Raw genomic sequence first — 14,221 nt, 5'->3', positions numbered from 1 at the left:
AAAGATTATATGATTCAAGGATGCTATAGAACCACTATCACAGTCACATAGAAGTGAAATCTGGCCGTTGGAGAGTCTGTTACCCATGACGTTGGACGGGAAAGCATTGAATCTGGCCTTTATGAAGGCATACCTGTATGTCGCAACGGATAGAGTAGTTAAGTAAGATGGTAGTTTCAGTGATGGTGTTAAGCCAAGATTTATCGGTGAGCAGGTACCACTGCCCATCGTGATATTATGTTGGAGATCAATCTCCTCTAATTTTTGGATAACAGTTCTCTTGGCTGAGGCTAAGTCCAATTTTAATAATTCGGATGGGGATAACCCAAAGGCTTACACACCGGGGTAGTCTTAGCAGCCGTCTCAAAAACTGGTTTTGAATTACCTCCAGAGGGGTTAGATTTACACCGGCCCCCCATATTGAGGCCGCGTAGGCCAAAGTCGCGATCACCTTGGCCTTGAAAACTTTTAGGGCAGATGGAATATGAAAAGCCCCGTCCGGAAAGAAAAAGCGCAAAAGCGCAAAGGAAAGGGCGGGTCAGTATGTTACATTCCATCCATTCAGAAACCAGAGGTTTGTGTGTGTGTGCACATACCCCCTCACACCATATCACTCCATCTACAAATCATATTTATTAAGGTTTCCAATAAAACAAAATCACACGAAACATTGCATTCCAAATTATTTCTCCAATTATAAAACAAAAAAAAGAAAGTTCCAAATTGCCCAAATTATTACTTTACATTTTATTTAAGGCTTCATATTCCAGAGGCTCCATTATCATCACTATTGCTTTGCTCCCACGTTCCAATATTTTCACAGCCGCTGACATATCCAACAAGTAAGATAAGTCCAAACAAACAGTATCGCTGTGTGGTTTTAAGTCTGTACTCCACATTCCTCCTTTCGCCCTTGCTGGTTGAAATACAAAAGTCACATTTAGGCGGTCGCCATCTTCTTCTTCTTTTTTATACATTTCATATATTTTTCCACTTTTAAAAGCCCCGATCTGCACCAAGCTTATAGATCTTCGGAGGGTTAGCCATCCACACCATATCACTCCATCTAGGCAAGCGAGAGAGATTGTCACTGAAGCTATGCTGTGACAATGTACTGCTCTCAAGCCAGGTGTCACCCATCCTGTATTTGTGTCTTTCATTTTTTTTTGCCCAAGTGTAGTACTTGACATTTCTCCCTGTTAAAATTCATCTTGTTTGCTGACCGTATTCTTGTAACTGTGCACTGAACCATACCAGGGAAGAGGTGCTGTGCGGTTGGGGAGTGTTGTCCCAGTGTTGCCACAGATCATGAGTGTCCAGAATCCTTCTGTGTTGTTGTTCCAGTATTTGAACTGGGGTTATGAAATGTTTGGTTGATTACGTGGTGTGGCTGATAGAGCCAAGCTTGCAGCCCACCTGATTTAGTGCAGACTGTTTCAATGTGATCATAGAATCATAGAATAGAATCCTAGAGTTGGAAGAGACCCCCAAGGGCCATCCAGTCCAACCCCCTGCCAAGCAGGAAACACCATCCAAGCATTCCTGACGGACGGCTGTCAAGCCTCCGCTTCAAGACCTCCAAAGAAGGAGACTCCACCACACTCCTTGGCAGCAAATCCCAGCTCTTACTCAAAGGAAGTTCTTTCTAATGTTTAGGTGGAATCTTCTTTCTTGTCGTTTGAATCCATTGCCCCGTGTCCGCTTCTCTGGAGCAGCAGAAAACAACCTTTCACCCTCCTCTAGATGACATCCTTTGATATATTTGAACATGGCTATCAGATCACCCCTTAACCTTCTCTTCTCCAGGCTAAACATACCCAGCTCCCTAAGCCGTTCCTCATAAGGCATCGTTTCCAGGCCTTGGACCATTTTGGTTGCCCTCCTCTGGACACGTTCCAGCTTGTCCGTATCCTTCTTGAACTGGGGTGCCCAGAACTGGACACAGTATTCCAGGTGAGGTCTGACCAGAGCGGAATACAGTGGTACTATTACTTCCCTTGATCTAGATGCTATACTCCTACTGATGCAGCCCAGAATTGCGTTGGCTTTTTTAGCTGCTGCATCACACTGTTGACTCATGTCAAGTTGACGGTCTACCAAGACTCCTAGATCCTTTTCCCATGTACTGCTCTCAAGCCAGGTGTCACCCATCCTGTATTTGTGCCTTTCATTTTTTATTTTTTTTGCCCAAGTTTAGTACTTGACATTTCTCCCTGTTAAAATTCATCTTGTTTGCTTTGGCCCGGTTCTCCAATCCGTTCAGGTCATTTTGAATTGTGATCCTGTCCTCTGGGGGTATTAGCCACCCCTCCCGATTTGGTGTCATTTGCAAACTGGATCAGGATGCTCTCAAGCCCATCATCCAAGTCATGGATGAAGATGTTGAATAAGACTGGGCCCAAGACAGAACCCTGTGGCACCCCACTAGTCACTTCTCTCCAGGATGAAGAGGAGCCATTCATGAGCACCCTTTTGCAAACTGGATCAGGATGCCCTCAAGCCCATCATCCAAGTCATGGATGAAGATGTTGAAGAAGACTGGGCCCAAGACAGATCCCTGTGGCACCCCACTAGTCACTTCTCTCCAGGATGAAGAGGAGCCATTCATGAGTACCCTTTGGGTTCGGTCAGTCATCCTGCACCACGGCCAACAGCTAAACGGGGCATAAAAGATGTTGAATAAGACTGGGCAAAGGTCTATCCTCTCCACCTGCTTTCTGATTATTTTCACTGGTGATGCCAGGGACTCACGATGGGACGTTCATCTGCCTCTGAGCCTACAGCTTTCTCCAAAGGCTCCTTCTCTTCCGATGCAAATTACAGGGCAAAGCTACCTGCTGTCTAATTTAGCTCAACAGGCTTAACCAGATTTCAGGCCGTCTTGGTTGTCCTCGTCCCGACACATGAAAGACTTCCTTCCGAGTGGAGACAGCAATGTTCCATGTGGATATATAGTCTCGGCCGCATCTCTACGCCTACCATTTCAGTAGTTTGCTCCCACATTGACAGGGCAGGAAAAGTCCTGTTTTGTGTACTGTTTCCTCTGCCACTTCACTGGAGGCTCAAGTGACCGCTGGTGTTGTTTTCTGGAAGGAAGCAGCCGTCAGGTAAGTGAGGTGGGGATTAGATGGAGGGGGATGCTTTTAAAAGGTGGCTGTACCCGGTTATTTCTCCCGGGGAAGATGGGAATGCTTGCATTCCTGAATCATCATTCCTGACCGAACACAAAGGGTACTCATGAATGGCTCCTCTTCATCTTGGAGAGAAGTGACTAGTGGGGTCCCACAGGGTACTGTCTTGGGCCCAGTCTTATTCAACATCTTCATCAATGACTTGGATGATGGGCTTGAGAGCATCCTGATCAAGTTTGCAGGTGACACCAAATTGGGAGTGGTGGCTAATACCCCAGAGGACAGGATCACAATTCAAAATGACCTGAACAGATTAGAGAACTGGGCCAAAGCAAACAAGGTGAATTTTAACAGGGAGAAATGTCAAGTACTACACTTGGGCAAAAAAAAAGGAAAGGCACAAATACAGGATGGGGGACACCTGGCTTGAGAGCAGTATATGGGAAAAGGATCTAGGAGTCTTGGTAGACCGTAAACTTGACATGAGTCAACAGTGTGATGCAGCAGCTAAAAAAGCCAACGCAATTCTGGGCTGCATCAATAGGAGTATAGCATTTAGATCAAGGGAAATAATAGTACCACTGTATTCCGCTCTGGTCAGACCTCACCTGGAATACTGTGTCCAGTTCTGGGCACCACAGTTCAAGAAGGACACTGACAAGCTGGAACGTGTCCAGAGGAGGGCAACCAAAATGGTCCGAGGCCTGGAAACGATGCCTTATGAGGAACGTCTTAGGGAGCTGGGTATGTTTAGCCTGGAGAAGAGAAGGTGAAGGGGTGATGCGATAGCCATGTTCAAATATATAAAAGGATGATGTCATATAGAGGGGGGTGAAAGGTTGTTTTCTGCTGCTCCAGAGAAGCGGACACGGGGCAATGGATTCAAACTACAAGAAAGAAGATTCCACCTCAACATTAGGAAGAACTTCCTGACCGTAAGAGCTGTCCGACAGTGGGATTTGCTGCCGGGGAGTGTGGTGGAGTCTCCTTCTTTGGAGGTCTTGAAGCGGAGGCTTGACAGCCGTCCGTCGGGAGTGCTTGGATGGTGTTTCCTGCTTGGCAGGGGGTTGGACTGGATGGCCCTTGGGGTCTCTTCCAACTCTATGATTCTTTCGGCTCACCCTTTGCCGCTTCCTTTCGCAGATTGTAGGGAATGGGAGCGAGCAGCAGCTGCAGAAAGAGCTGGAAGACCTCCTAATGGATCCCCCCGTGGAAGACCCATCAAATGACCGAGAACGCGAGAAGGAGGACATCCGTCGTGATGGAGGAGAGGGAGACGAGGCAGTCCTCCTCGAGGTTTCCGCATCCTCCACAATTAACCCCGTGTCTGTTTCGGGACCTCAGAAACCCGATATGAGCTTGCCGGTGAAGCCGGCCCAGGGAGGTGAGAGAAATTATGGGGTATTTGGGTGGGAAATGGGAGGGCTCAAGCGGGTCGCGAGAAGCCTCCGGAAGAAAGAGGCGCAGAGCAAACCTGGGGCGAGTTTCTGGAAGTCATTCCTTGAAACACTCACAATGTGCCTTCCCGTCCAAATGACGCTCAAGGAACAATTAGTTTGGGCAATGATGGAGACGCAGAGAATGAGAAGTACAGTGGTACCCCGCTAGACGAATGCCTCGCTAGACGAAAAACTCGCCAGACGAAAGGCATTCGCTAGCGGAAGGCTGTCTCGCAAGACGAATTTTTCAATGGGCTTGCCTCGCAAGACGAAAAAAAATTCCGATTTTTTCCCCCCCTTCTTTTTTTCGTCAAACCGCTATTCTCCCGTTGGTGCTTCGCCAGACGAAAAATTCGCTATGCGACAGCACTCGCAGAACGAATTATTTCCGTCTTGCGAGGTACCACTGGTGCTAAACAGCAAAGGTAACGACAAAACCACTGCACGTCGGCTGAAATAATAATGACAATAATAATAATAATAATAATAATAATAATAATAATAATAATAATACCAAAGATACAGTGGTGCCCCGCTAGACGAATGCCTCACAAGACGAAAAACTCGCTAGACGAAGGCATTCGTCTAGCGGAAGGCTGCCCCGCAAGACGAAAAAGTCTATGGGGCTGCCTTGCAAGACGAAAAATTTTCGTCTTTTTTTTCCGTTTTGCGGAGCGCGGCTGTCATTGCCGCTCCGCAAGACGGAAAACCCGCTAGACGAAAATTTTCGCAGAACGAATTATTTTCGTCTAGCGGGGCACCACTGTACTGTAATGAAAAATCAAACAATGGAACCAAATACACTTATATACATGTAACGTATATGACCAAAATCAATACAAAAGAACCATTCGGCTCGAGATGTCTACAAACAGCTCAGTGCCAACGTAAGTTTTCAAAAGTTCCCCAGGACAGAAAAACAAAGCTATCGGTAGTGGGATGTAGGGGCACCTGAGAAGAAGGAAGAAGATCTGCGTTCCGGATTACGACAGGTTTCGCCAAGGAAGCTTCATCAGTTCTGTGTAAATAATAATAATAATAATAATAATAATAATAATAATAATAATAATAATAATAATAATAATAATTTTATTTATACCCCGCCCTTCCCAGCCAGAAAACCGGGCTCTGGGCAGCTAACATCCATTAAAATCACAGCAAGAAACATGAAAACGATCCATTTAAAAGAACAGATGAAAATACAAATTTAAAAATTCAATTAAAGCTGCAGGTCTCCGTTTCAAAATATCCCACCAATAAAAGATAATGGGTCAAGTACAATGCAATAAACAATCATAACGGACTGTACAAATTATATAAGGCCATATATTATCGAACATACCTTCAAGTATATATGATTAATCAAACACACAATTGATGTAGGCACAGCTTGGCGAGACTAACGCAATGGAGACTTAAATAGAAGAAACAGGCCAAGATATCAATTAGCTCTTAAAAGGTACAGCATTTTAAATATAGCATTGTAAATCAAACTCGGTGCTAAGGCCTTTGGGGTGTAAGGTCTTTTAATTCAAAAATTAACTTGTATTCCTTCTGCAGTCAAATTCTTCGCATATCCACAGATCTAAAGGAGGATTTCTTTCTTTTTCTTTTTTTAAAAAAGAATTTATTGGTTTTTCCATAACAAACAACACTCCAACACCTTCACCCACATTAACCCCAACACTTACCCACCACTATAACTAAACACATACAAATACACCAACAATTTTTCTTCTTGTTCCAAAAAAAAAATATTCTTGTTCGAATCATCATTATTGACTTCCCCTGCTTTCTCTCCTTCGGCTCCTATTCCAAATTTTACTTTAATAACTTCATATCTCTGAAATTAAATTCATTAAAAAATTTAAAACTACAAATTCTCCTTAAGTAATCTTTCACTTCTTTTTTTTAATTATTAAAATAGTAAAATAAAATAGTAGAGTATCTGGAGCTTGCGAAGCTGATGAATATTATCAGAGGTACTTCAAAAGAAATAATTAAAAATCAATGGAAATATATTAACGAATATTTGGGGAAACAAGATATGAACGGAAGATATTGGTTGTGCTTAGAATAATGAAAGGAACTAAAGCTAGTAAAGTTATGATTGGAAGATCTGTATAATTTGAGGAATAGTATAAATGACAGATATAACAAGGTAATTTATTTAAAAACATGAAGTGTTAAAACAGTGGAAGTATTTTTTGAAGTTTAATCATGTATGATTACTGGAGATTCTTTACTCTTTTAGTTTCTTTTCCTTTTTTTTTCTTCCTCCTATTTCTTTTCTCTTTTCTCTTTTCTTTTTCTCTTTTCCTTTTTGTCCTTTTTCTTTTTAGACTTTGAATGTAGATATATGTAAGTTCTGATTTTGTTTTTTCCTTTTCTGTATATATTCATCCATATATGTGAGATATGTAAGAATATTTTTAAAGAGCAATAAAGTTATTTATAATAATAATAAAAAATAATAATCTTTCACTTCTTATCTTGGATAAAATCAAAACATATTGTAACTTCGTATAACTAATAACAAAACTTCGTATCTTAACATATTGTTCTTCCTCTCTAAACATATTGTTAACATATCTTAACATATTATTCTTCATATCTTAACGTATTATTCTTAAATCAAATCATATCTAACATCTTCTTTCCCTTAAACTGCTGCTAATAAAAAAAATAATAAAAAAATATCTCTTTTATAGTCCAAAAACTTAAAAGAAGCTTGACACACCGGCTTCAGGATACCAATACACTTCATCCTATCCCACTTCTAACCATTTTCCCTTTCCATCTTACGTCGGATTAAAGGAATTTTCGGAATGAAATGCTGAGCCAAAGGGGCGTCAGCCCACTTATTACGTATTTTTGATCTGTGTCCAGATCAAAATGGCCTTGTTCCAGCCTGTCTTCTATGAAACTGGGACCGGGGACTCTCCTGCCTGGCGTTCGTTACTTGCTTCTGATATTTTGGTTAGATGTCAGCCATCTAGTCAGAAAAGTTTAAAAAAAAAAGTTAATGCCTTGTGTTTGCCATATGTGTAATAAACAGTGTTTGGCAATATTTGTATGTTTAAAAAAAAAATTACTGTCTGTTACCAAAAATCATTTTTCAATAAATTGTACAATAATTGTACATTTGAATATCTACCTGCCATTATTCTGACTATGTTTCTGCTTTCAGAGCTAGTTATTACTTACATTATTACAAAAAAACCAGTAATAATTGAATGCAGTGACAATAATTTATGACGGTGTTTTTCACTTTGTAACTACTTTCTTAACATTCACCATTATTCTGAATAATCTTTAAAATACTAACTAATCATAAAAATTAGTTGTATCTGAAGAAGTGTGCATGCACACGAAAGCTCATACCAGGAACAAACTCAGTTGGTCTCTAATTGAATGCAGTGACAATAATTTATGACAGTGTTTTTCACTTTGTAACTACTTTCTTAACATTCACCATTATTCTGAATAATCTTTAAAATACTAACTAATCATAAAAATTAGTTGTATCTGAAGAAGTGTGCATGCACACGAAAGCTCATACCAGGAACAAACTCAGTTGGTCTCTAATTGAATGCAGTGACAATAATTTATGACAGTGTTTTTCACTTTGTAACTACTTTCTTAGCATTCACCATTATTCTGAATAATCTTTAAAATACTAACTAATCATAAAAATTAGTTGTATCTGAAGAAGTGTGCATGCACACGAAAGCTCATACCAGGAACAAACTCAGTTGGTCTCTAAGGTGCTACTAGAAAGAATTTTCGATTTTGTTTTAATCATAAAAATTCATTACTTAAACCAGTGTTTTTCAACCTTTTTTGGGCAAGGGCACACTTGTTTCATGGAAAAAATCACAAGGCACACCACCATTAGAAAATGTTAAATTTTTTTAACTCTGTGCCTATATTGACTATATATAAAGTAATTCTCTTGGATAGGAATCAAATAAACACAATTTCCCCCACGGCACACCAGGCAACATCTCGCGGCACACTAGTGGTTGAAAAACACTGATTTAAATAAAGAGTGGACACATAGTCCTACAGATACAACCGGCCCTTTGAGGGTGACCAAACTGCTGATGCGGCCCCCGATGAATTTGAGTTTGACACCCCTGCCCCAAAGGGTGGATTGCTTTCCAGGGGGAAAGGGGACCATTTCGATCACTGAAGCTTCCCATCGTCACCCCTGCATAACGGTGCGGATCCAAAGTCTGCAAATCCGATAGGGTGCAAATATCTGAGAAACAGATTGGTCACGCAGGAGAGACTCGTTTTAACTTAACGTGAGCGGTAGAGGATAGATGGATAATACTTTATTCGGCTATAAGCCCACAAGATGGAGAAAATCAACCAATAAAACTGCATTTTACATTCTAAAATATCAACTAAAACATTTCTTTTCTTTTCTTTTTATAAAGAATTTATTGGTTTTTCCATAACAAAGAACAATCCAACATCTTCACCAACATTAACCCAAACACCCACCCACTACAACTATAACAAAACAAATGCAGACACACCAACGATTCTTCTTCATGTTTACATATTAAAAAAAAATAAAAATCTTGGTTGAATCATTACGTTGACTTCCCCTGCTCTCTCTCCTTCGGCTTCAATTCCAAATTTTACTTTAATAACTTCACATCTCTAAAATTAATTTCATATACAAATTCAAAACTAAACATTCTTCTTAAATTCTTGTTTTTTAGTTCACAATAATATATCACTTCTTAACTTACAAAATCTGGTCATATTATAGACTTCATAGTAATTAATAACAAAACTTCGTATCTTAACATATTATTTCTTAAATCAAATCATATCAAACATCTTCTTTCCCTTAAACTGCTGCTAATAAAGAAAAAATTACAATATCTCTTCTCTAGTTCAAAAACTTAAAATCTTGACACACCGGCTTCAGGGTACCATAATAGACCATCTTAACTTTACCCTTAAAACAATTTATCCTATCCCCCTTCTGTCCATTTTCCTTCTCCGTCTTACACCGAGGCCGCTCCTCAAATTGTCCTCCTTTCTTGTAAGTCCACAGATCCAGACGAAGTTCATAACAATCCTCGCATAGAGCATCAGGGTGTACAGTTCATCACCTTCCAGTTTCTCCGGTTCGATATTCCATTTTTCTTTTATTTGTAGACTTAGTAATTTTTTCCCCATCACTCCCGAGCTCTCACCCCAGAAGTTGGATATAAAAAACCTCCCGGTCCTGGGTCTGCCACCCCCGTAGGACCTTTCTTGTTCCCGGAGTTGCCAATCCATTTTACTCTCTTCTTCGAGAATCCCCTTCAGCTCCTTGCCAAGGCTCTCTTCCAATACGGCAATGTCCTGAAAAGTCTCCTCTGTGGGAAATACATTTCCTGCCATATCCCCGTTCAACATAGCCAATCTCTGATTAAGCAATTCCAGCCTATCAACTAAAACATTTCAACGCGTAATCTCCTTCGCATTACAGTACTTACAATCTCTCGATGTGCCGTATTAAGGCCTTGAAGATAGAGACGGTGCATAGAGTTTCCTAGATTTTTAATAGTCATGCAGCATTCCACGAAATCTTTTATATGAAAGAACTGAAATCGGGAATCTGGCAACCTGTCGTGTTCTAGAAGAGTCTATGTCCTGGAATAGATAAGCTAGATGCAATTCAGGTGGTTTAGCCACCATTTCCAGAATGATGGAACTCAGAATCCTTGATCGGGGAACAATGTATAATGGGCAATTAAACAAGATATGGTAAAGGGATTCTATTGATTTGAATGAATGAATGAATGAATGAATGAATTTATTTTTACAGTCACAGACCAACTCACTAAATCAACAATACAAAAGTGATACATTAAAATTTGCACAGCAAATACCATACACGTATATGCACGTACACAGCAGCATCTAAAACATATAGATTAGAATCGGGGCATTTAAAATATTGCCTAAAACAGTGTTTTTCAACCACTGTTCCGCGGCACACTAGTGTGCCGCGAGATGTTGCCTGGTGTGCCGTGGGAAAAATTGAAAAATTACTTTATATATAGTCAATATAGGCACAGAGTTAAATTTTTTAACATTTTTAACATTTTCTAATGGTGGTGTGCCTCATGATTTTTTTCATTAAACAAGTGTGCCTTTGCCCAAAAAAGGTTGAAAAACACTGGCCTAAAAATTGCCATTTGGGGTTCCCCCTCCAATGTTCTGAGCAATAGATTTTCTAACGGTAGAACCTCCGTTTTATGCGCGTTGATTTGTTATCACATGCGCATCAAACAGAGGTTTCACCGTTAGAAAATCTATTGCTCAGAACATTGGAGGGGGAACACATTAAACCGGGCTCTAACAAATGCGAATCTGCGCGACGCAACCGATAAGGTCGACAGGGATCGAGGTATCTGCGAATCTGTGCGACGCAACCGATAAGGTCGACAGAGATCGAGGTATCTGGGACATAGGCGTAATGCCCATTTTTATCGGAGAACACGTGCCTCCGAGCGGTAGAGGATAGTGATCCAATTGAGCGATTCGAGGCGCAGATTAACGGACTCCGCTCTTCCGCTGTTTTGTAGATTCCGAGGAGTCGAGTCCCTTTACTCCCGTTGCCGACGAGGACAGCGTCGTCTTCAGCAAACTCACGTACTTGGGCTGCGCCTCGGTCAACGCTCCCCGGAGCGAGGTGGAGGCCTTGAGGATGATGTCCATCTTGCGGAGCCAGTGTGAGATCTCCGTGGACGTGACTCTTTCGGTTCCTAATGTGTCGGAGGGAACCGTGAGGTACTTTCCCCGCCTGTGGTGTGGCATTGTGGGAGGCTCTGTAGGCCCGTCTGTCGTTGGCAGGGGTGTTTTTCAGACCTGCTTTGTATAGTGTGGCAATAGTAGTTTCTAAGTTTGACCGAACCCAAAGGGTACTCATGAATGGCTCCTCTTCATCCTGGAGAGAAGTGACTAGTGGGGTGCCACAGGGTTCTGTCTTGGGCCCAGTCTTCTTCAGCACCTTCATCCATGACTTGGATGATGGGCTTGAGGGTAACCTGATCAAGTTTGCAAAAGGGTGCTCATGAATGGCTCCTCTTCATCCTGGAGAGAAGTGACTAGTTGGGTGCCACAGGGTTCTGTCTTGGGCCTAGTCTTATTCAACATCTTCATCCATGACTTGGATGATGGGCTTGAGGGCATCCTGATCAAGTTTGCAGGTGACACCAAATTGGGAGGGGTGGCTAATACCCCAGAGGACAGGATCACACTTCAAAATGACCTGAACAGACTAGAGAACTGGGCCAAAGCAAACAAGATGAATTTTAACAGGGAGAAATGTCAAGTACTACACTTGGGCAAAAAAAAAAAGGAAAGGCACAAATACAGGATGGGTGACACCTGGCTTGAGAGCAGTACATGGGAAAAGGATCTAGGAGTCTTGGTAGACCATCAACTTGACATGAGTCAACAGTGTGATGCAGCAGCTAAAAAAGCCAATGCAATTCTGGGCTGCATCAATAGGAGTATAGCATCTAGATCAAGGGAAGTAATAGTACCACGATATTCTGCTCTGGTCAGACCTCACCTGGAATACTGTGTCCAGTTCTGGGCACCCCAGTTCAAGAAGGATACGGACAAGCTGGAAGGTGTCCAGAGGAGGGCAACCAAAATGGTCAAAGGCCTGGAAACGATGCCTTATGAGGAACGGCTTAGGGAGCTGGGTATGTTTATCCTGGAGAAGAGAAGGTTAAGGGGTGATCTGATAGCCATGTTCAAATATATCAAAGGATGTCATCTAGAGGAGGGTGAAAGGTTGTTTTCTGCTGCTCCGGAGAAGCGGACACGGGGCAATGGATTCAAACTGCAAGAAAGAAGATTCCACCTAAACATTAGGAAGAACTTCCTGACAGTAAGAGCTGTTCGGCAGTGGAATTTGCTGCCAAGGAGTGTGGTGGAGTCTCCTTCTTTGGAGGTCTTTAAGCGGAGGCTTGACAGCCGTCCGTCAGGAATGCTTGGATGGTGTTTCCTGCTTGGCAGGGGGTTGGACTGGATGGCCCTTGGGGTCTCTTCCAATTCTATGATTCTATGATTCTAAGTTGTCTTATGGTTACTATGGGGCAACACCAAGACAATCTTCTAAAAAGTGTCGTCCTTGATTAACTGGGTATAAATGGTGGCTGTTTATTTTCTTTTTTTAAAAGTTTCATTTATTTCTATGCCGTTTGTCCTAAAGCAGTTTATCAAAGTACAAAACATTGGCGTGGGGGGAAACACAACTTGCTATGGAACATGTAATTAATTCGTTCCGCGAGTGCTGTCGTATAGCGGAAATTTCGTCATGCGAAGCGCGGTCGGAGGAAGCGCGGTTTGACGGGAAAAGATCGCGAAACGTTTTTGTTTTGCGAGTCACGGCCGTAGGAAAATTCGCCTTGCGAGTCACCCTTAGTTTGGTGTTGTGGTGCTGCCACAGAGCACTCACTCAAATCGGGCAGATGGAAACCTAGGAAGTCCAAACGTAGCCCAAGGTGCTGCTTTCTGGTTGCTTTGCACAAAAAGCAGACGAGCCACCTTCGGACATGCTTCCTTCACTTAGTTTGGTCTTGTGGGGCTGCCAAAGTGTCGGCACGCTTCCTGCGCTTAGTTTGGTGTTGTGGTGCTGCCAAATCGCATGTCCAAAGGTGGCTCTTCTGCTTTCTATGCAAAGTTTGTTCTTGGTATGAGCTTTCGTGTGCATGCACACTTCTTCAGATACCACTGATATTCTTCAGATATCTGAAGAAGTGTGCATGCACACGAAAGCTCATACCAAGAACAAACTCAGTTGGTCTCTAAGGTGCTACTGGAAGAATAGATAGATAGATAGATAGATGATAGATAGATGGGTCTCGTGACTTCTGTTTCAGTGTATCTGAAGAAGTGTGCATGCACACGAAAGCTCATACCAAGAACAAACTCAGTTGGTCTCTAAGGTGCTACTGGAAGAATAGATAGATAGATAGATGATAGATAGATAGATAGATAGATGGGTCTCGTGACTTCTGTTTCAGTGTATCTGAAGAAGTGTGCATGCACACAAAAGCTCATACCAAGAACAAACTCAGTTGGTCTCTAAGGTGCTACTGGAAGAATAGATAGATAGATAGATAGATGATAGATAGATGGGTCTCGTGACTTCTGTTTCAGTGTATCTGAAGAAGTTTGCATGCACACGAAAGCTCATACCAAGAACAAACTTAGTAGGTCTCTAAGGTGCTACTGGAAGAATAGATAGATAGATAGATGATAGATAGATAGATAGATAGATAGATAGATAGATAGATAGATGGGTCTCGTGACTTCTGTTTCAGTGTATCTGAAGAAGTGTGCATGCACACAAAAGCTCATACCAAGAACAAACTCAGTTGGTCTCTAAGGTGCTACTGGAAGAATAGATAGATAGATAGATGATAGATAGATGGGTCTCGTGACTTCTGTTTCAGTGTATCTGAAGAAGTGTGCATGCACACGAAAGCTCATACCAAGAACAAACTTAGTTGGTCTCTAAGGTGCTACTGGAAGAATAGATAGATAGATAGATAGATAGATGATAGATAGATAGATAGATGGGTCTCGTGACTTCTGTTTCAGTGTATCTGAAGAAGTGTG

General features: G+C 41.8%; 1 protein-coding gene across 1 annotated transcript in view; it reads left to right on the top strand.

Annotated features, from left to right (window-relative positions):
* RABGAP1 (RAB GTPase activating protein 1) overlaps positions 1 to 14,221 on the top strand; it is a 91,271-nt gene that overhangs the window by 10,978 nt on the left and 66,072 nt on the right. Inside the window, 2 exon segments of the mRNA XM_033137781.1 lie at positions 4,275 to 4,515; positions 11,170 to 11,374. Of these exon segments, the coding sequence (XP_032993672.1) occupies positions 4,275 to 4,515; positions 11,170 to 11,374 (446 nt within the window).

The sequence above is a fragment of the Lacerta agilis genome, chromosome Z (genome assembly GCF_009819535.1).
Source record: "Lacerta agilis isolate rLacAgi1 chromosome Z, rLacAgi1.pri, whole genome shotgun sequence".
Lineage (NCBI taxonomy): Eukaryota > Metazoa > Chordata > Lepidosauria > Squamata > Lacertidae > Lacerta > Lacerta agilis.
This window is presented reverse-complemented; position numbering and strand designations above follow the sequence as displayed.